Source organism: Danio aesculapii, chromosome 2 (assembly GCF_903798145.1).
Source record: "Danio aesculapii chromosome 2, fDanAes4.1, whole genome shotgun sequence".
NCBI classification, from domain to species: Eukaryota; Metazoa; Chordata; class Actinopteri; order Cypriniformes; family Danionidae; genus Danio; species Danio aesculapii.
In genome coordinates this window covers 17,864,815-17,887,205 of record NC_079436.1, presented here as the reverse complement: position 1 = coordinate 17,887,205, position 22,391 = coordinate 17,864,815, and the positions used below count along the sequence as shown (strand labels likewise).

The window sequence follows — 22,391 nt, the reverse complement described above, 5'->3', positions numbered from 1 at the left end:
TTGAGTTCTGACGTCAACCCGATTTTCATTTCCAAACAAAATGCAACATTCCCTACGACGTTGGTGTACAACGTCAATCTGACAAAATGTTGACGTCCTGTGCCTGCTGGGTTCTGTAGTTACATTGTGTATGAAGAGTGGTGGAAATAAGGCTTGGTTGATATGGCTAGGAACTATACCCTCATTCTGGCGAAACTCTCTTTTGAAAAATTTGAGGGAATTTCTAATGGTCTAATCAATGATTTACGTTAAGCAAAGCTAAGCTAAAAGTGCTACCGCCATGTCTATATATTTGAATTGATCTACAAATGTAAAACTCAACTGTTTAACTCTAAAGCAGTGGTCCCTAACCCACGGGCCATGGACCGGTACCGCATAGCTCAATTTGTCCTAGGCCACACAAGAAATTATTAATTATTCTGTTTTATTTATTATCAAGATTGAACAACCTTTTATTTAGAAAAATGACACATTCTCTCACTTGTATCACCGAGTGCCCACTTGTAATACTGAGTGCCCAAATTTAACCCACAAGCTAGCAAAATGAGTAATTTGTCAACAAATCAGGTGAATCCAGAATGTCTGTGCAAATGATGCCTGCCTTTGGGGCTGTTCACATAATGCATCTTTTCTAAGGGTAAGTTTATTTTTCCAATGGAGGCGCGCATCTTGCACGCGCATATTGGGAGGGCCTTCCAGGCACCCACAGTTGAAAACAACTCAACTTTTCAGAATACAACGAGTCACAGGACAAGAACAGACTGATCAGCTTCATACTTTGTATGAATTATACACATTTCGATGTATATCAGACAAACACAGAACACCCAAAGCAGTGCTTTTTAATTTTCAGAGTTGCAGGAATGTTTTGTCAGCTTGTCATCCTTTGAGAAAAAGATCCACAGTGATAAAAAGGTTAGGGCTGCTCTAGAGGACTTGTAAAATGATCAAATTTGCTAAAATATTTTCCTTTAAAGTCCCCATGAACCGGACAATTAAATTATGTATAAGTAAGTAATTAAACATTACAAGGAAAAACTATTTTTTTTCTTAATGACACAGATGAATCGTTCGCAACAAAACTGGCAATGTGAGCTAACATAATCATATGGCTAGTTTTGATTTCTAAGGAACTTTAAGCACAAATATATGTTGCCCTATACTGGCTTCGTTCTGATCATGTGATGCTTTAATAGATTTTATGTGACCATGACTCTGATGTCTGTCTTCACCTTCTCCCTGCGCTCCCTCCCCCAACAGCAGAAATAGGTCATGCATATCTCATACAGTACGAGCACAGAACCACAGAAAATAAAACATCCATGCTTCCACAAACTCACATTGCCATTGTGCAAACACGCATGAGCTGATGTGTGACATTTCTCTAAAGCTCAAAATGAGTTTTCACCTTCACTGTGCACTCTTCACACAAGTGTGCCAGGCATAGTACAAACTGTTGTGTTTTGTTGCAGAGGAAGCACACATGTGTCTACCCTGTGGCCTGACCTAATTACCTAACCATATGCCACATTTCTTTTTCAGTGCAAAACATTCAGTTGAAATCAAATTAAAAGAATTATTCAGAAGCATTTTTTTTCAGATTCTAAGCATTTAACAAAATAATCAAGGCACTTCAATGACTTCTTCACCATAATGATCAAAACTAGAGAACAGCCATGATCGTACATAGCTTAGAAAGAATTCAACTACAATTTCTGAAGGTTACAGCCTTCAAAAATGTGTAGGAGGTGCACAGGCTTTGAATGACTTCTGGACATCTGGACATCCCTAGTGTATCACACACATCACTAGACTCTGTTTGCACTTCTGTGATCTTGATCTGCTCTTCTTCAGTCCCTTCCACAGTTGACTGACTGTACTGGATTTCTAAGGTGATTTGCTTACAGCGGTGGACTTATGCCTAGTTCACACTACCGGATTTTAAACATCGGCAGATCGCTGTGCTGTTCACACTACATGACTTGATTTTGTGTCTTTTAATCTCTGTGGTGTTCACACTACGCGACACTACTTAAATGATCCACAAGAGGGGGGTGACACACTACAAGATCTGACAACAACTTGTTCAGTCCAGCTACCAAACCACAGCCAATGAAATGTTGAGGGAGGAGTCGTCAGACAAAGCTGAACACTGCTTGTGTCCTGATGACATCACTGACAGCGTTTCAAGCTTTCAAGGAAGCATTTCAAAACATCGTCAATCAGCTGATGCATCAGCGAATCAATCGCTCATCTGCAAGGTTCAAGTGAATTAATACACAGAGTTTTTAATTTTTGTAATTTAATAACTCTTTGAAATAAAACTAAAACTAACATATCTATAACACCCTGACGTTTCCTGAATATCTGTGTAGTTCTTTCTAACATTGTTATTTTTTAAATTACAAAACAGTAAAGAACTAAGCATTTCTAACTTTAATTACTATATTGGTCAAAATGACTGCATGCATGTCTGCTACTTTTCGCTGTGACTTTAAATATGCATGCATTTTTTTGCCTAGCAACTTCCTGCTAACATAAACATAACTCTCTGATAGCAAAAACATAAATTTACTTCAGATATATCTTTCAAAACAGCATATACTGTGCCGGGAAATAGCTCCTGTTTGAAAGTGAAAATGAAAGCGAGACCCAGAGCTTTGCGTCTTCTAGTATCTTAACTACATATTTATAGGCTGTATTACCAAAAATGATAATATTTTTTAGGGTAATGGTGTCTTCAAATATGATGATTGATATTCAGAGCTTAATTTTAATATCTCAATAGAAGCTTTGAATGTAAATATGATGTGACAATATGACGTTTTATATGAGAACGGTCAGAATGAGCAGTATGGTAATTCTAATAGTTACAGAATTCTAGTTCCCCTGTTAATATAGCCTACTCTCGTGTCCGTGTTAACGCATAATGAGGCGAGTGCATTGATGCCGATTCTGGCCAATCGCAGACGTTTCTGTTGGGTTCCTGAGCACACAGGCATTCAGCTTATGCCGATATGCTCTCTCATTGGCTGCAGCTCGTCACTACATCTGACCACACGTGGGGTCGAGTCGGCCAACTGCTCTGGAATATTCAGCATGCTAGATTTTGGATTTCCGTCAGCGGGGTGTCAGCGACGCTTCAGCGAGCCTCTTTGATGCGTTGTTCAGTAGTTCACACATAAAGACTGGCGAGACCCGCAGATTTCTTCCCTAACACAGCCCGATCTGTCAGCGTGCTCGTTAACTTCCAAAACGGGCTCAAATCAGGCTTAAAATCCTGTTGTGTGAACTAGGCTTTTAGTGATGTAGGGGCCCTGAGCAATTTCAGGTATGGAGCCCAAGCATTGCAACTCAAAACATTCTCTTTCTCTAAAAATATATATTTTTTTCTTTATAGAAAAATTTTTTATTTTTTTTTTGTAAATAAACTGCGATGTTAAAAATATATTTTAAGTTGAACCTTTATTTTCTTAATGCAAAATTAAATGCAGTACATTCACTAACAAAAAAACAAGTTCACAAACTAACTATGTATGTAATGTGGAAGTGACGCTGGACAAAGTAGTACAGATCCAAACGCAATTGTCTTTGCAAATGAAAAAGAATTAAAGGATTAAAATATTACAAAAATAATTTTTTTCTAGCCTACATAAATATAAAAACCATACTTTCATGCCATCTTCATCTCGGGGGGCTTTTTTAGTTTATTCATGACAACTTGCTTTTGTATAATGTTATTATTATTAGCAGTATTATTCATTATATGCATATTTATATTTGTTTTATTAAAAATAAGATTTGCCCACCTGTCAGGTTTTAGACCATATGGGGCACAGCATGTGTATTTGGATATAACTCCTTTTTTGAACACACTTCATTATTATTGTTCATTTATTCGTTTGCTGGAAATTAGAACTGGATATAGAAATAGTTTTGAAACAAATCTTTGCGCTTAACAAACTAAATTAATTATGTATAGGCTAATGGATATCTGTGCATACAACATGTTTCCCTATCCATGAGAGTAAAAGCTAAAGTAAATAATGAGGAGGCTCTCACTCTCGCGCTGCAGACGCTCTGTTTAACTGTTTTCTCACTATTAAAGGGCACATAGTTTACCTCTTTTTTATGATTTAATATTAATATTATGGTTCTTCTGAGTGTGCCAGTTTAGGTTCAGTTCAAAACACAATTCAGATTTTTTTTATTATAATGTGTTAAAAAGTGTCATGTTGGGGGCGTGTCCACAGCCCACTGATTTAGGTGTGTGTTGCTTCACATGTAGATTAGTTTCGGCTTCCTGCCCAACGTAACAAGGCGGACGGAGCCATGAGCTCACCCGCTCTGTGTTTGCAACAGAGTCAGACAGGCAGACTGAGAGAAGGAGCAGGAGTGAGAGGATCAGCAATCAGTCGTACATATACGACTCGGACACAGACCAAGCAGAGAGTACAAAATCATTTGTGTCTTTGTGTAGTTTTACAGCCAACTGTGTGCTAGTTTCAAGTGCCAAGCTTGTACACCGAGACTAATAACCACACACACTGAATTAACTTTGAGGCATGGGATGCGTCGCTCGAAGCCACAACACGGCACACCAGACACTCTGTGCCGCGGCAGATACATGAAGTGTCCCGAATCGTCGCGCCACGCATTTTAGAATTCTAAACATAGACTAAACATAGTCCGCGGCGCCCAGCCACCGACTTGAAGCGCCGTTGTGTGTACCCTGATTGAAACCTATGTTTAGAATTCTAAAATGCATGGCGCTGCGTCAGGTACAGCAGCACCTAGTTAAGATCACAGGGAGCTTCTGTGATCGCAAGAAATGCAAACGGCTGAAGTATAAGGTAGACTCAATGAGAAGTACACATGTTTGCAAACCTACCTAAAGATACAACCAATAATTCTGATTAGAGCGATAATGTGGAGAATAATGATCTTGTGTTGAGCCCAATGAGCCTTGCATCTAAAAATAGAGCAAGGGTGTTCCTTTAGTGATATCGCTTCGACTCACGGTGAAAATGGCAGACGTGAATCAACAAACTGAGGATATGATGACGTGCCTGTCAATCAATATTGGTGGGCGGGGGAACCGCACTACTACGTCAAGTTGCGGTCGTCTGAAAACCGATCCAATTGGTCCACCGTTTTTTTAAGTTGTTAAATTGAAAAAAAGCACTGGGTGTGCTTATATCACCCCAATATGACGGTCTATACACCATACCTTACACACATGTCTGTCCATACCTACACACACGTCTGTTTTTCCACTTACAAAGTCCGCCATGTAAATAGCAAATGCGCTATGGTGTGGCACAACTGGCTCTTAAAGGGAATGGGAGATGAGACTCTGATTGGTTTATTCTCAAAACACACCTATAACTCATTAAGAGAATACGCTCAACCCTGTTAGACCATGCGCCACGGTGCAAAGTGGATTTTTCCGTCCTTAAAATAGCAAAAGTGGATTCTGACACACCCTCAATGCGTTTGCGCCCTGCGATTTGGACTTTGCGCATGGATCGTCAAAATAGAGCCCTAAGACAGTGTATGTTGAGATTCTTACTCTGTTCAGAGCTGAACTAGTGAGCAATTCCTGCTGCAACTGATTGACCATTGAAACTGTCCACTTTAATCACTTGTCCATTTGTTTTTTTGTGAAAAAGCAGACATTTCAGCGGATTTGAATGGGTCAGTGACATTATGAGTATCCAATATACTTGAAATCAAAGATTTGGAATGACCAACTTCTCTTGCAACCTAATGTCAGAGAGTTTTATTGACTCTTTAGCTTGCAAAGTCAGTGAAAACGGTAAGGTTCAGCTGCCGGTTAACCCTTCATTTTACTGTATATAAACATGTACAGTTGAAGTCAGAATTATTAGCCCACCTGAATTATTAGCCACCCCCCCCCCCTGTTTATTTTTTTCCCAAATTTCTGTTTAACTGAGAGAAGTTTTTTAACACATTTCTAAACATAATAGATTTAATAACTTATTTCTAATAACTGATTTGTTTTTATCTTTGCCACAATGACAGTAAATAATATTTGACTAGATATTTTTTTAAGACACTTCTTAAAAAGTGACATTTCTTAAAAAGCTTAAAGTGACATTTAAAGGTTTAACTAGGTTAATTAGGTTAACTAGGAATGTTAGGGTAATTAGTCAAGCTATTGTATAATGATGGTTTGTTCTGTAGACTATCGGAAAAATATATATAAAGGGGATAAGAAATTTGACCTTGAAATGGTTTTAAAAATTAAAAACTGCTTTTATTCTAGCCAAAATAAAACAAATACTTTCTCCAGAAGAAAAAAAATATTATCAGACATACTGTGAAAATTTCCTTGCTCTGTTAAACATAATTTGGGAAATATTTAAAAAAGAAAAAAAAAATCAAAGGGGGTTTAATAATTCTGACTTCAACTGTACATGTTACATGTATGTTTTACTTTAAATATTCTTGCTGACCCTAAGGCATCGATTTAAAGTTTCCATAGTGACACGTCAGTTTTATCACATAACACATTTTTTTTTTTGCTGTTTTTTATTCTCTTTTCTGCAAAAATTGACAATCATCCTAATTATATTGTGAAATTATATTCTGTGAAATAACAGAAACAAAACAGATTTATTAAACAGATATATTTATTAAAATAATATTTTAGTCACCAAACATATTTAGAAATATTTGGATTGTGACCCCTGGGGTTATTATGCTAGATTAATAGTGTTAGTTGCAGCAGAATGATTGTATGGCACAATGTTATACTTTGACACCTTTACGACACTCACGTACATTAAAAATAAAGGCCCCGACTGAACAACACCTTTTTTGTGTTGTCAATAAGCTTGCCTATATTGTTCCTATTGGTGTTTGTGCACCATTGTGTGCAATGTCCGTATGTTTATAGCCACCTCAGAGGATAGTAGGGGTCACAAGCTGAAAAGTTTAGGAACTCCTGAGATAGAGAGATCAGAGCTTCTGGATTTACAACATGGTAATTGATCAACTTCTGAAATACATCAAAATAAGTGGCTGTTTAACTGGGAGAACAATACAAGTTCTAGTAATCTAAACATTGTCCATCTCATGTGAAAAAATTCAGTGAGCAGTTTCCATAGTGTATTTTATAACTATAATTATTATGTTTTGGTAGTACTTGGCTGTATTTAAATGTCTAATGCCTTAAATATACTTTTTTTTTAAAAAAAACACTGATAAACTGTGGTTTTTGACAAAAGCACAAGTGATTCTCTGGCTCAGTGCCACACATTGTGAGAAGTCAGATTTGAATTTAGCATCAAATCAAATGACATATTGAATGTCCTAATCACACTGGTGTGATTAAATGTTCCAGTAACCAGCCAAGACTAATCACACCAGTATTATAGTATGCTTGTCAGATAATGACAAGTAGGGTTTGTCAGATAATTGAGAAAATTACCATTACTGTAGTTTGCAGTGTGTGTGGTTGGTATGCAAATAAGTCTGCATCTGTAGTTTGCTGCATCTTCTAAATTAATTTGGCTTTAACGTGACTAGGGGCTGCAGAGACCTCTAAATACATTATAAAAAGTATTTGTTTAAAGTAAGGCATTTTCAGGTCTATGGGGCATTTAAAAAAAAATGAAATTCATATTTTTGCTAAAGCACTACTAAATTATTCAGTATAATAATGTTTGTTGTTTATATTTCACACAAATCAGGTGTTTTCAAACTTTTTGATCCCCACTACCCCAGCACTGCTGAGGCAATTTCTGCTTGATAAGAAGTTACATAAGAGCAGATTGAATGCAAAATGAAATGAAGCATTCGCTTTAATCGTTCCCCCAACAAATTATTTTAATCAGTTGTTATTTTAGTGTCGCATTTATAGTTTGACTTCACAGGCACTTAGTTTTGTGCACATCATGTTATATAACCTTTATATAACTTAGTCTGAATGTTTTATTAATCACACGCACAAAAACAGCAAAACAGAGCAACATTGGCTCTGTATTTTACATTACACATATTATGTACGTTTATCCATTATGTAAAAGTTAGTAAGGTTCTCTTTTTATCAGTAATGATGGATTAAAAAATTGAAAGTGGCATTCTTCTAAAAAATAGGCTGTGGATTAAAGGTAATATAATGTTGTAAGTAATGTTCTGTTTATTGCACAGGCCAATTGTGGAGGTTTATGACCTTAACATGTTGTCAAGAACTATGGTATTAATATTGTTTTACCCACTTAATCTGAATTTAATTTAATTTAATTTTTTAATTTAATTTAATTCATTCATTTCTTTTCTTTTCGGCTTAGACCCTTTATTAATCAGGGGTCGCCACAGCGGAATTTATTCATAGCCAACTTATCCAGCACATGTTTCACACAGCGGATGCCCTTCCAGCCGCAACTCAACACTGAGAAACACCCATACACACTCTCACACACATACACAGTGGCCGATTTAGCTTATTCAATTCATCTATAGCGCATGTCTTTGGACTGTGGGGGAAACCAGAGCACCCAGAGGAAACCCATGCAAACACGGGGAGAACATGAAATGCCAACTGACCCAGCCGGGGCTCGAACCAGCGACCTTCTTGTGCTACCCACTGCACCACCATGACGCCCCTTAATTTAATGTCGATAGCATTGACTTGCAAATAAATGAAATCTTCATAAATGTTCTACTGAAGAAAAAGTTACATCCTGGATAGTCTAGATAGAGAGGTGAGGAAAATACTAGGGGTGTGAACCTACACTGGTCTCACAGTTCGGTTTAGTTACAATTATCATGCTATCGATTCAGTTCAATTTGATATCTCAGTGCATCACGGTGCATTGACGAAGCTTTCCATACACAACTAGATTTTTTCTTCACAACACAAGATTTTTTTTTTATTAAAATCTATAAATGGATTTATATTTCTATATTATTTGTAATACAATTTTGTCCTTTAATACAAGCAGTCAGATATATGAACTGTACCTTTAATTTTACCTGCTCAAAGAATTTAAATTTTACCTGCTCTATTTGAATGTTTTGACAAAACTCCAATACACTCATTGTACACTCCAATACTCACTCCAATACACTCACAAGCAGTGAATTATGCACAATTATCTGCTTTTTAAGTTAGTAGGAGCGGTTTATTTCCTCGCCCTTGCCTCCTTCGCCATAATATTCTACCACGACATCGCGCGTAGGAGATAAATGACGTCAGTATGTAATAACCGGTTATGATCTATTACTGAACCGATATCAAATTGTCCTCATCGGCATCGCGGTGCACTGAAGAAACAATTAATTTTGACACCCCTAGAAAATAACAACAAAATTAAAACAGTTTCTAGCTATTTATTTAAGCACAAATTTGTCCAACATTACTTATAATAACAAATGTTTTTTGAGTAACATCATCACAGGAATAAATTATATTAACAAAAGGTAAACCTATAATTATACTATACTATTGGATACTATACTGCAACATAATATACCATATAAGTATAACACTGAGGGCTCTATCTTAACGATATAGGCGTAAAGTCTAAAGCGTATGGCACAAAAGCATTAAGGACGTGTCTGAATTCACTTTTGCTATTTTAAGGATGGATAAATATGCTCTGCGCCTCGGCGTTTGGTCTAACAGGGTTATGTTTATTCTCTTAATGAGTTAAGGGTGTGTTTTGAGCATAACATTCATTAAACCAATCAGGTTGTCATCTCCCATTCTCTTTAAGAGTCAGTTGCATCGCTCCTCAGGCATTTGGTATTTACATGGCGGACTTTGTAAGAAGAAAAACTGAATGCTTCACTAGCGAGAAAACAATTAAACAGACCTTCTGCAGCAAAGATAAAGAATGAGTCTCCTCCATTCGCTCTCTTTACTTTATTTTTACTCTTTACTTCCTTCCTTTACTAGGAAACTGTGGAAACTCACTCCACTGAGGACATTCATTAGTCTACATATTTAATTTTGTTTGTTAAGCGCAAAGATTAGTTTTAAAACTATTTCTAAATTCAGTTCTAATTTCCAGCGAACGAATAAATGAACAATAATAACGAAGTTATATCCAAACACACATTCTATTCTTATCTAAACCTGTTTTTATTAAAGCAAATATAAATGTGCATATAATAAATAATACTTCTAATAATAATAAGATTATACACTGCAAATTGTCAAGAATAAACTGAAAATAATCCCCCCGTCATGAAGAAGTCATGGAGGTAGTGGTTTTTATATTTATGTAGAAAATAATAAATGTTATAATATTTTAATCCTTTATTTTTTTCATATGTATATTTGTGTATTGCTGTATATCCTGGGTGTATTAAACAATGTGTACGAATTTTAGATCTGCATAGGCGCATAACTAACGGCTCTGCACTGGACTTTAGAGCAGCTTTTAGCTGGTCAGTGGCGCAGTTTATTTCAGTTCCTTAAAATAGCAACACCCCAACAATGCGCCTTAACACACCTCATTTTTGAACCGGAACACCCATGGGTCCACAAAGTGGCGCAAATGGATTTGCTATTTAAACAGCATAGCACAAAACGTAAAAATTAGGGTTGCACTTATTTGAAAATAGCAACAACTTGCTCCAAACATGTCTTGCACCTTTTTGCATCGGGTGTATGATAGGGCCCATAGTCTGTATCAATATAACTGAACATAATATAGTTAAAAAACATCTTCACAATATAATTATGGACAAAAGGCACGTTAGAATCCCTTGATGCTATTGAGTAAATATCAAAAGAATCAACAATAATGCGTTTAAAAATGAACTGAATTTGTATCTCTATTATCAGTGTGTGTGATCTCACCATAAAAATAGCAATGGCTCCTCCGATGATGAAGCCAGCGATGACATCAGCCCAGTGGTTTCGATACTCCACCACTCGATTAATCCCAGTTAGGAAGGCCAGACACATGAGCCCCAGAGAGAGCACCGGCTTGGCCAGCCGTGTCCCTTTGGCCTTCACTGAGCAAGTGATGTACATCTGAGGAACAAAACAGAGCCCTCTGTAATACATCTTCATCCTAACCTCTGTGTAAACGCTTTTCATAGTTCATTCATTCCCTGCTCACGTGTGTACATTATTTGTCTGGATACACAGGCTTCATTTTAACTGACTTTCACAATAATATGCTGCCCACTAACATGCACCAATTACTGTATGCGGATCTTTGAATGTGTCTGATACTGGTGACATTCAGGTACAGTATGTTGCGAATGAAATACATTTACGTGGTTCAGTTACATGGTTTAATTTATCTAAGAGACTGTCGTTGACTGGAAGGGTGGCATTTGAGGACTATAGTCGGGTGGTATTTGTCCTCGATTAAGCCTTAGGGGAAAAAAGGAAAGCGGATGATGGTGGGTTGGTGGTGGGGTGTCTGGCTCTGTGATTTCACTGTGATGATTTGATCAAGTACAAATCTTAATGTCTCGAGCAGGAAACACCAGCGGCTTTCAGACTGATTGGACAAGCTTCCTTTGAACTGTTCTCCAGTGGAAGCTCACATCTAAAACATTCAGTGGATTCTGTGACATTTAAATATAATTATTATTACTGATATAATGCTGATATAATGATGTTATATATTTTTGTCTAAATAAAATGTAAACACAACACTAATTTATTAAAAATTTTGCTGCCATTGAAGTTCACAACTTGTGAATAATGCGTGTGTGAATAATAAATATTTAGATTTGTTAAAGATTTAAGGTCAGATTTAAGACTAAATATTTGGGGTCAGCAAGAATTCATATTTCTCTATTGTGACATTTATCAATATAAAACTCCATTTTGGAATTTGGTTTTGTCCATTGTAGTTCCATTATAATGCTGTGGTTTGATATTGGTCGATCCAATGTGAGGTTATTGGTCAGTAAATGTCATACATGCATGAATAAATCAGAAAAAATATAAAGATTAAGCTTTAAATGAATAATTATTATATTATTATTTACTTGGATGGGTTAAAAGCAAAGAACCAATTTTGAGTATGGGTACAGGTTTACTTCACTCACTTACTTACACTATTGTTTACTTTAGAGCTCCTCAAGGTAAAGTGTGTAAATCTGTACTTCCACTGTCATCTAGGGGAATTACAAAAATAAAATAAAATATTGTAAGACACATATTCTTAAAATTACTCTAGAGAACAGAATATTTTACTTTTTTTATTTGGGGCTTGACAGTAAAGATCTAATATTAGTGGTTACAATTTGGGTTCAGCTTACCTGTGAAGAAATTGTTTATCCTTGTTGTCTCTTTAAGTATACTCTAGCTTGTACTTATGTAAGTGAATCTGATTTTTCCAGACTTTTTAGTGTTTTTTGTTGTTTAAAGGTGCAGGAGGTGATATGCCAAAATGCTAACCCTTAGCATAATAGCTTTGAAAGCACGGTCCCTTCCCTGCCTTCCAAAGCCACACCTCTTGAAATTACAAACGTGCACCTTAAAGATGGCAGTAGACAACACACTATATCTTGTCATTTGCCAGTTAGAAAACTTTAATAATACTTTATAATACTATAATTCTCAACGAAATCTGTATTTTACAGTGCATCCACAAAGTATTCATAGCGCTTCACTTAATCCACATTTTTTCATTCATTCATTTTCTTTTCAGCTTAGTCCCTTTATTAATCTGGGGTTGCCACAGCGGAATGAACGCCAACTTATCCAGCACGTTTTTATGCAGCGGATGCCCTTCCAGCCGCAAGCCATCCCTGGGAAACATCCACACACACTCATTCACACTCATACACTACGGACAATTTAGCCTACTCAATTCACCTGTACCGCATGTCTTTGGACTGTGGGGGAAACCGGAGCAACCGAAGAAAACCTACGCGAATGCAGGGAGAACATGCAAACTCCACACAGAAACGCCAATTTACCCAGCTGAGGCTCGAACCAGCGACCTTCTCGCTGTGAGGTGACAGCACTACCTACTGTGCCACTGCGTCACCCTCCACATTTTTTGTTGCAACATTATTCCAAAATTGTTTTATCCAAAAAAAAAAATATTTTTGAAAGTGTTGCAAATTTATTAAAAATAAAAACCTGAAAAATCACATGTACATAAGTATTCACAGCCTTTACTCAATACTTTGTTGATGCACCTTTGGCAGCAATTACAGCCTCAAGTCTTTTTGAATATGATGCCACAAGCTTGTCACACCTGTCTTTAAGAATTTTTGCCCATTCCTCTTTGCAGTACCTCTCAAGCTTTATCAGGTTGGATGGGAAGCCACGGTGTACAGCCATTTTCAGATCTCTCCAGAGATGTTCAATAGGATTTAGCTCTGGGCTCTGGCTGGGCCACACAAGTAGTTCAGAGTTGGATTCAGAGTTGTTGTGAAGCCACTCCATTGATATTTTGGCGGTGTGCTTTGGGTCATTGTCCTGCTGGAAGATGAACCGTCGCCCTAGTCTGAGGCCAAGAGCACTCTGAAGCAGGTTGTCATTCAGGATGTCTCTGTAAATTGCTGCATTCATCCTTCCCTCTATCCTGACTAGTCTTCCAGTTCCTGCTGCTGAAAAACATGCCCACAGCATGGTGCTGCCACCACCATGCTTCACTATAGAGATGGTATTAGCCTGGTTATTGATTACCTCCCTGTCTGGCCCTTCTCCCCTGATCACTCACCTTAGATATCCGGCCAGCTCTAGGAAGAGTCCTGGTGGTTCCAAACATTCTCCACTTACAGATGATGGAGGCCACTCTGCTCATTGGAACTTTCAGAGCAGCAGAAACTTTTCTGTAATTTTCCCCAGCCTTGTGCCTCGAGACAATCCTTTCTCGGAGGTCTACAGACAATTCCTTTGTCTTCATGCAGACAGGTGTATGCCTTTTCAAATCATGTCCATCAACTGAATTTACCACAGATGAACTCCAATTAAGCTGCTGAAACATTTCAAGAATGATCAGTGGAAACAAAATGTACCTAAGCTCAATTTAGAGCTTCACAGCAAAGACTGTGAATACTTATGTACATGTGATTTTTCAGGTTTTTTCTATTTGTAATAAATTTGCAACAATTAAAAAAAAAACTTTTTTACATCGTCATTATGGGGTATTGTGTGTAGAGTTTTGAGGAAATAAATAAATTTTATCCATTATGGAATAAGGCTGTAACATTAAAAAAAATGTGGAAAAAGTGAAGCGCTATGAATACTTTCCGGATGCACTGTATCTAGCAAGTTTTCTGTTGTGTAGCGAGCAAAACTTGTCAAAATGTGCAACATTTCATGCATGCAAGAATCACTGGTCACACTCTCTCGTGCACTTTGTTCTAAAGCGACTGCTGTATGCTTAGTGGTTGGCCAGCGGCGTGCAGGAATTACACTTATTACTGAGCCATACTTACATGCTATCTTAGACCGAATATTCAGAGTAGCATGGTAAACAATATAGGAAGCGCGTCACAGGTTGTCATTGTTCAAAAATAAACCAATGTGAATATAAAACCAACTTCACCTCAGTAAAGCAGGCTAGACGGAATAGTGCTATTTACTTATGTTTTGTTGTTAAACTAAATAAAAATCTACATTATGGATACTGTAAAAGGTCTCTTATGAAATTGAAAATAGTCACATCAATCTTTCATCGGAAGATTTCAATGGCTGAACAACATTTCCGTGCATATAACCAATTTGTAAAACAACAAAATCTACATAAGATTTGCATGACTAAAATAGTTTAAAATATAACTATAACTAGTATAACATAACTATCTAAAAGAAATACTTCAACACTGCAGCCATTTCAAGCACAAAATTTAAGACATAATTTTTTAAGTGTTAAAAGTAATTAAAATTGTTGCCTCATTTTGTCTAGTTTGCAAAATATGTTTTTAATTGTGTGTAATAAGTTGTAATTGCCTCGCGTGGCTTGTAATCATGTATCTATTATAGATCAGTCCTTGAACTGTATCTCTCAGGTTAAATCTGTACGGGACTATTCACATTTTGTGTCCAAAACCACATTAAAAACGTGACACGTGAGTCTTCCTTAACCAATCTAAATGCGTTTCTGAACTCGTGATCCTCTGCTCTTTGCCTTTGCTATGGCCACCATCAGCTGTTCCTACACACATGCGGCGCGGTCAGTTTTCAAAATAGTTTTGCCACTGTGTGGATTAATGAACTAAATGTGTGTCGTTGTTGTTACTTGGGGTTAGGTTAAAGAGTAGAGGAATATGCTGGTGTTAAACTGCAGTGCTTTATTACATTCCTGCATTGGCCTCTCAAATTCTTTCTGCTACTCAGTGGTGGGCAATTCTCTCCATCTCACGCTGAACGTAGTCAACCAATCACAACAGACTGTGTCATCAGTCCAATCAGCGTAGATTAGCTTCGCGGTAAGGAGGGGTTTGGAAACAAATGAGTCGCTAAACAAATCATATGTGAGCCGTTGGGATAATTAGGTAAAAATAAATGCATGTTATAAGACAATCAAAGTGTGTTTTTGATTGCATGCATATCAGCCTGTTGTTGGAGACCCCCAAAACCAAAATATGACCTTTTAAAGTGAAAAATAGGGTTCTTTAAATACTCTCCTCCCATAAAATGACCTGGAAACTTCTACAAATGCATATTCAGTATGGTCAGATGAGCAAATAGCTGAGTCCATAGCTGTGTTCACGTCTTTTTTTTTGTGCTACGTGTTTTGTAAATTTTGATATTATTGTTTTAATGACAAAAAGACCACTTTCACTGATGCAAGTTGTTATATCTGGCCCTGAGACTGTAAATGCACTGTTGTTTTACAATGGACAAAGACCACAGCAAAAGAAACTAAAACAAGAGTGAGCATGTAAATAGTAGCAGAATTTTCATGTTCAGGTGAAGTGCCATTTTAAGATTTCATCACAAGCAAAACGAGGCAATTAAGTAACAAAGCAGCCCTCAGGCAGGCTAGATCTATCGATTTTCCTCTCATCCAACTACAGTATGACACCATGCCATTTGGAAATGACAGATGAAAGTTTTTTCCCCTTGTCTACAGGGAAGTTATTTATTTTATTAGTGTCACAGAATCATTAAAAGAATCTCCTAGAAGACCAATTTAACATCTGACTTCTTAACATCTGCCTTGAAGCTGCATCAAATGTGCCTATTTATAATGTAAAACATTTCTAATTTATTTAATGATTAGTGTCATGCAGAGTAATTAATCTGATTGGCATGATTAAGGTTTCAAGGTTGCTAGGTGATATATGTACCTACATCCTCCCTTTTTAATTATTTATTTCCTGCTCTTGCTCCACAAACATTTCTGGCTTTGCCAAAAAATGTGAAGTATGCCATGTACGGTACACATACTCGTGACAATACTGAGCGTCTAATGGATCTGACTGTGATGCAGATGCATTTCTACAAAACCCTGAGACCGCATCAAATCTAACAGGTCACTCCAGATGTTAACATGATCGAAAATCAGAAAGCGAGGCAAGGCAACTTAAAGACCTTGGGAGAGCTGATGGAAAATGAAAATCAATTTTCTGTGGCCAAAATGAGTGCTGTGTGGCTGAGATGAGCCTTGTAGCTTTTTGGACTTCAAGAATAAATGGAAAAATGGCTTTTTATGCTGATAAAAAATAGTGCCACTTAGAAAACCCAATTCATGCTTAGATCAATACTTAAGTATGAAATATAAAAAGCTTCTCTCTTGTCAGAAGCTGATGGGGTGTTAGAGCAATATCCTTTCTGTGTAAATCACATACTTAATCTTCACACTAAAAAATAGAAGATGCTAAAAAATGAAAATCTAAACACAATATATGCATCTTCATATTTTGAAGTTTGAATTATCAGTAATGTACTGTGCAAACTACAGTTTAGTTTTACTAAGCATACATACCTTTCTGAGAATGTTACATACATGGAAACTTTGATAAACAAGTCAAATTTATTGTGAGAAATTCCATAAAAATGTTGATGAAAATGGAAGTCTCTACAGAACATACAGAAATGAAAGAACATGGATGCAGCAGCTCCTCTTCATCATCCTCTTGACCATCATTACTAATGTTTACAATGTTCAGGATAATGTAAAGAAAAATGTGTCATTCCAACATGGCATTGATTCAAACTATTCTGACATATCCAGACATACTGTACAGTATAAAGTGTTAGTCTCAAATGTAATAGGTATATTCTGTAATAGTTCAAAATCATAAAATGTAATAGTTCATAATCAAACTATCATGAATGGTGTGTTTGTTACCTATTCTATCACTACAAAAGTATTTCCATCTGTTTACTTTTAAACAAAGAATGAAAAAGATCTTTGGTGTGAGTATATCTGAATTGAATCCTGAATTACGTTCAGCCTCTTCTATGTTAGGTGTGGATGAGTGCGAGCACAAGCAATAGAGGAATTACCAACCTACATCACACATGACGTCACATGGGTTCCTGGTTGCAATAGCAAACATGTCGTTTTGTGCGGTAGGATGCCAAATTCGCGTCCGAGAAAGTCTGAGAAATCTTAACTTTTACCATACACCACACTGCTTTTAATGCCAACCGCAGACGTCTTTGGCTATAAGGGAGCTGAATGGAGTGATGACCTAAATAAAATATGCTCGACTCTACAGTTCTCATTTCATTTCAGGTTCACGCTATGCTGAATCATACACATTACTCGTTTTAGATTGCAGCAATGATTTCAGCAAAAACAGTTAAATATGGTTAATTAAATTGCGGACAATGAATGCTAAGAATGAAACGTAGAAGTGTAAGTTCACATACCCTGCACTAACGTACAGGTGTAGTTTTGAACCTGGTAATCATGGAACATGATTTCTTGCACATGACCACACAGAATAAAATTGTTGGCATCCAAAGACTTGTAGACCTTTAACTTCTCTCTTGTAAAAACACTTAGTGTTTCAATGAGATAGTTGTATATTTGGGGCTGGATGCTTGACCATTTCGTCTTATCCAATATCTATTGGGAGGGTGCTATCACAAATGGACTTTAATGTTAATTTTGCCGAACAACTGTGCTTATCATTGGGTGACAAGCTGTTATAATATGCTGAAAGCATTATGTAAATAATATAAATAATATGTAATCAGTATACAGTAACTTATTTCTAAGACAACAACAAACTCACATCCTGAAAGTTTGCAAACATGGTAATTCGTCTATAATTTTCTTGCTGCAGTTCACTTAATGGCCACTAGTGTCACTAATAAGGTTTTTCAACACAGACTCATTGAAAATACATGCTTCAGCCTACTTTTTTGTGAAACCTCAAAAAATTACTTAAACATATGTTTGACTGCTGTTTTTAGGTAAAATGAACGCTAATGGGAAGAAAGACACCATTGACTTTTGTTCTTATTCACACTAATTATATTATAGGGATTATTATCAATGAATAAAGGATTATTTTTGTGCCATTATTTTGAACAACAACAAATAAATATAACAAAACAACTTAATGGTGTCTTTGATTTGTAATCAAATATACTTGCCTCATTTGTTTGGTCATTTTGCTCAGTAGTTCACTTTATACAGTGCTGTACTTGGATGCATGGCTCTTGGGTTCTTGAGTCTTGTTAAGCGCGATTCCACAAAAAAGATAAAAGCAAGGTAAAACTACAAAATCAAGGAAAAACTTTAAGGTTTACGGGGTTGCATATGCTGGAATAGTTGGTGATTCATCCCACTGTGGCGACCCCTGATAAAAAAAGAGACTAAGTCGAAGGAAAATGATTGAATGAATGAATGAATGAATGAATGAATGAAAGAAGGTCATAAATCTGAAACGTACAACACAACGTACTTTAAGTGAGGGGTTTATGTTTTACAAAAAAAAAGTAGGCTGAAGAATGTATTTCCAATGAGCATGGTTTGTTTTTTTTTTCAGATTTTTAATGCCAAAAACCAGGTTGAGCTGGTGCAAATGTTTAGTAATTTGGCTATAAAACAGCACTTGCCAGTTGCACAAAATGCAAGTGAAAATCTTCTATGTTGGGAAAAGCAAATAAACACACTGCTGTAGCTTACTTGGTGGGCTTTGATTCATAAATTGTTTTATTGCTTTGCAAGTAATTATTTTCAAATCCTGCTTAGATGAAACATTTTCCAAATAAAGTGCAAAGTAGATTGTATAATGAGTGAAAAGCTTCTTTAAAACTCAAACATAGAATAAAATTGATTTAAAACAACAAAGTTTATTTTGGGTTTGTGAAAGTTTCTATTTCATGTAGCTTTTGCAGTTTAGTTGAAAATGAACCAGGGAAAATTAAAGTACCCCTCTCTAGTTTATGTGTATACAATATGTCAGATTTACTCACTGCAACATAAAGAGCTGCATAAACGCTGATGGCCGCCTCTTTGGATGGGAAGGATTTGCGAGCGTGTAAGATATCATCTTCATTGCCAGTGCAGGCGTCCTGTTGGTTGATGAAACGCACCACCTGTTGGCACCCCAGTGCTGTGTAGTTGGGTTTGCACACCGTCAGGAAGTATGGGGAAAGATTTCCTGTCACCACCTGCCCGGCTTTTACAAATATGTCTGTGGCAAACAGGCCAAATGCATACACACCTGAAAGAACACAAGACAATGTTTTAGCAGTGGAATCTTAAATTGTATTGTGCTTCAATGTTTTTGAAAGAAGTCCAAGTTCATTAAAGGGATAGTTCACCCAAAAAAGAAAAATCTGTCATCATTTTCTCACCCTTGACCCATTTTTTGTATTTGTTTTGTTTTGATAAACACAAAAGAATATATTTTGAAGAATGTTGGAAATCTGTAACCATTCACTTCCATAGATTTGTTATTCCTAATATGGAAGTCAATGGTTACAGGTTTTTAGCATTCTTCAAAATATCTTCTTTTGTGTTCAACAGAACAAAAAATAAATAATATATTTTTTTAATTTAAATTTTATGTGAAGTATCCCTTTAAGGCTTCATTTAAACTATCAAAGTAGTACTGTAAAACATTTTTAAAGTTTATAATATCTTTTTTAAAATTTATAAATTGATTTTATATGATTACAGTACGCCCGTTTTCAGCGTTGCATGATTTTTCAGAAATCATTTGAATGTGCTGATTTGGTGATGAGGAAACATTTATTATTATTGTCTGTATGCAGCTTGACATTTTGTGGAAACTTTAATTGATGGAATGTTTCAAAGAACAGCATTTATTTTGTACTTTATTAGGTACACCTTACTAATACTGTGTTGGACCCACTTTTGCCTTCAGAACTGCCTTAATCCTTCATGGCATAGATTCATCAAGGTACTGGAAATATTCCTCAGAGATTTTGGTCCATATTGACATGATAGCAGTAGCTGCAGATTTGTCGACTGCACATCCATGATGCGAATCTCCTGTTCGACCACATCCCAAAGGTGCTCTATTAGATTGAGATATGGTGACTGTGGATGCCATTTGAGTACAGTGAACTCATTGTCATATTCAAGAACATGTCTGAGATGATTCATGCTTGATTCGCAGCCTGAACTGTTAATACAAGGCAGGATGGATCCATGCTTTCATGTTGTTGACGCTAAATTCTGACCCTAACATCTGAATGTCGCAGCAGAATTCGAGACTCATCGGACCAGTCAACATCTTTTCAAGCTTCTATTGTCTGATTTTGGTGAGCCTGTGTAAATTGTAGCCTCTGTTTCCTGTTCTTAGCTGACAGAAGTGGCACCCAGTGTGGTCTTCTGCTGCTGTAGCCCATCTGCCTCAAGGTTCGAGTTGTGCATTCAGAGATGCTCTTTTGCATACCTCAGTTGTAACAAGTGGTTATTTGAGTTACTGTTGCCTTTCTATCAGCTGGAAGCAGTCTGGCCATTCTCCTCTGACCTCTGGCATCAACAAGGCATTTACGCCCACAGAACTTCCACTCACTGGATATTTTCTCTTTTTCAGACCATTCTCTGTAAACCCTAGAGATGGTTGTGTGTGAAAATCCTAGTAGATCAGCAGTTTCTGAAATACTCAGACCAGCCCGTCTGGCACCAACAACCATGCCACGTTCAAAGTCACTTGAACTACCTTTCTTCCCCATTCTGAATACCATGTCTACATGCCTAAATGCATTGAGTTGCTGCCATGTGATTGGCTGATTAGAAATTTGCGTTAACGAGCAGTTGGACAGATGTACCTCATAAAGTGGCCGGTGAGTGTATAAACTATTTGTAACATTATTAATGTGAGTCCATTTCTTAAATGTTTTACTTTCTTAAAACATTTGAGTCCTTTCTTAAATGAAATATAATTTTGGATCAATCAATCAATCAATCAATCATTCAATCAATCAATCAATTCTTACCCATTTTTAATTACTATGAATTTCTTTATAATTACTATAATGTCTATTCATGAGAAGGACACAAATCCAAAAAAACTCAAAGTGTAGTCAAACTGAAATCACATCATGGAAAACAACATCCCATTCAAGGCTGCATAAATCTACATTTTTCTTACATCCAAGCATATTGGGCACGAAAGCAGAAGAGCAGGACTCATATCTTAATGTAAGCGTGGGCAGCTTTGTCACATCGAATGTTGTCTATGAGCTGAGCTCGGAGAAGCAGCACACTGAAACTAGTTTACAATGGGCTGTCAGTTTACTCACACAGCTCCTCCATCGGCCCCCACATTAACACACGCAATCATTTTGCTCCAGAGAACCTCGCATTTAACCACAGCACTGAATTTCAGCTGAGATCTTTGCAAACCTCAAGTCTAATCATATGGTTTTGTAATTAAATGCTAACACAATGCTGTGCTAGAACAATCCAGAAAAGCTCTCTCAAACACTTACAGCATTAGTACAGTTAGAGTGTTTGTTTCAAGATAAAATTTTGAAGGGTTCACACTGAGGACATCGAACACACATTCTATAACAAGCCTCAGAAGAAATGGCTGAGCTGAAAATAATTCAAATTAATTTACTTGAATATTTTGGCAAATTTACTGCCTGTTAATATGTTTTCTGGGTTGTTTGTAATTATTATGAATCAGGTTTTGAGCTGAAATGCCACTTTTTCAATGAATTCACTGCAATTTTCTCAAAAACAAACAAACAGTACTGTAGCAGTGAACATTTGGGGCCCCAAACACACTGTGACGTTTTAGAGGTAGCAACTGTACACATTTAAACACACTGTAATGAAGTCTATAAATCCATGTCAACGTTAAAATCATTGCCAGTTCACCATTTATAGATGAATCCCATTCTGTACACACACAGCATATTCATTTACTGTAGTGACAACCAATTTCCGCTCTAAACTGTGTTCAATTAGTACTCTACTTACTAAATGAGAAGTAGTTGCAGTACTCGGATTATCCCTTGTTAGACTTAGTGTATCGCTCTC

General features: G+C 36.6%; 1 protein-coding gene across 1 annotated transcript in view; it reads right to left on the bottom strand.

Annotated features, from left to right (window-relative positions):
• Positions 1-22,391, bottom strand: part of plppr5a (phospholipid phosphatase related 5a) — a 63,920-nt gene that overhangs the window by 9,631 nt on the left and 31,898 nt on the right. The window contains exons 3-4 of the mRNA XM_056474056.1: positions 19,343-19,593; positions 10,838-11,014 (exon numbers count right to left, since the gene is read on the bottom strand). Coding sequence (XP_056330031.1) covers positions 10,838-11,014; positions 19,343-19,593 — 428 coding nt within the window. The remainder of the gene's footprint in view (positions 1-10,837; positions 11,015-19,342; positions 19,594-22,391) is intronic.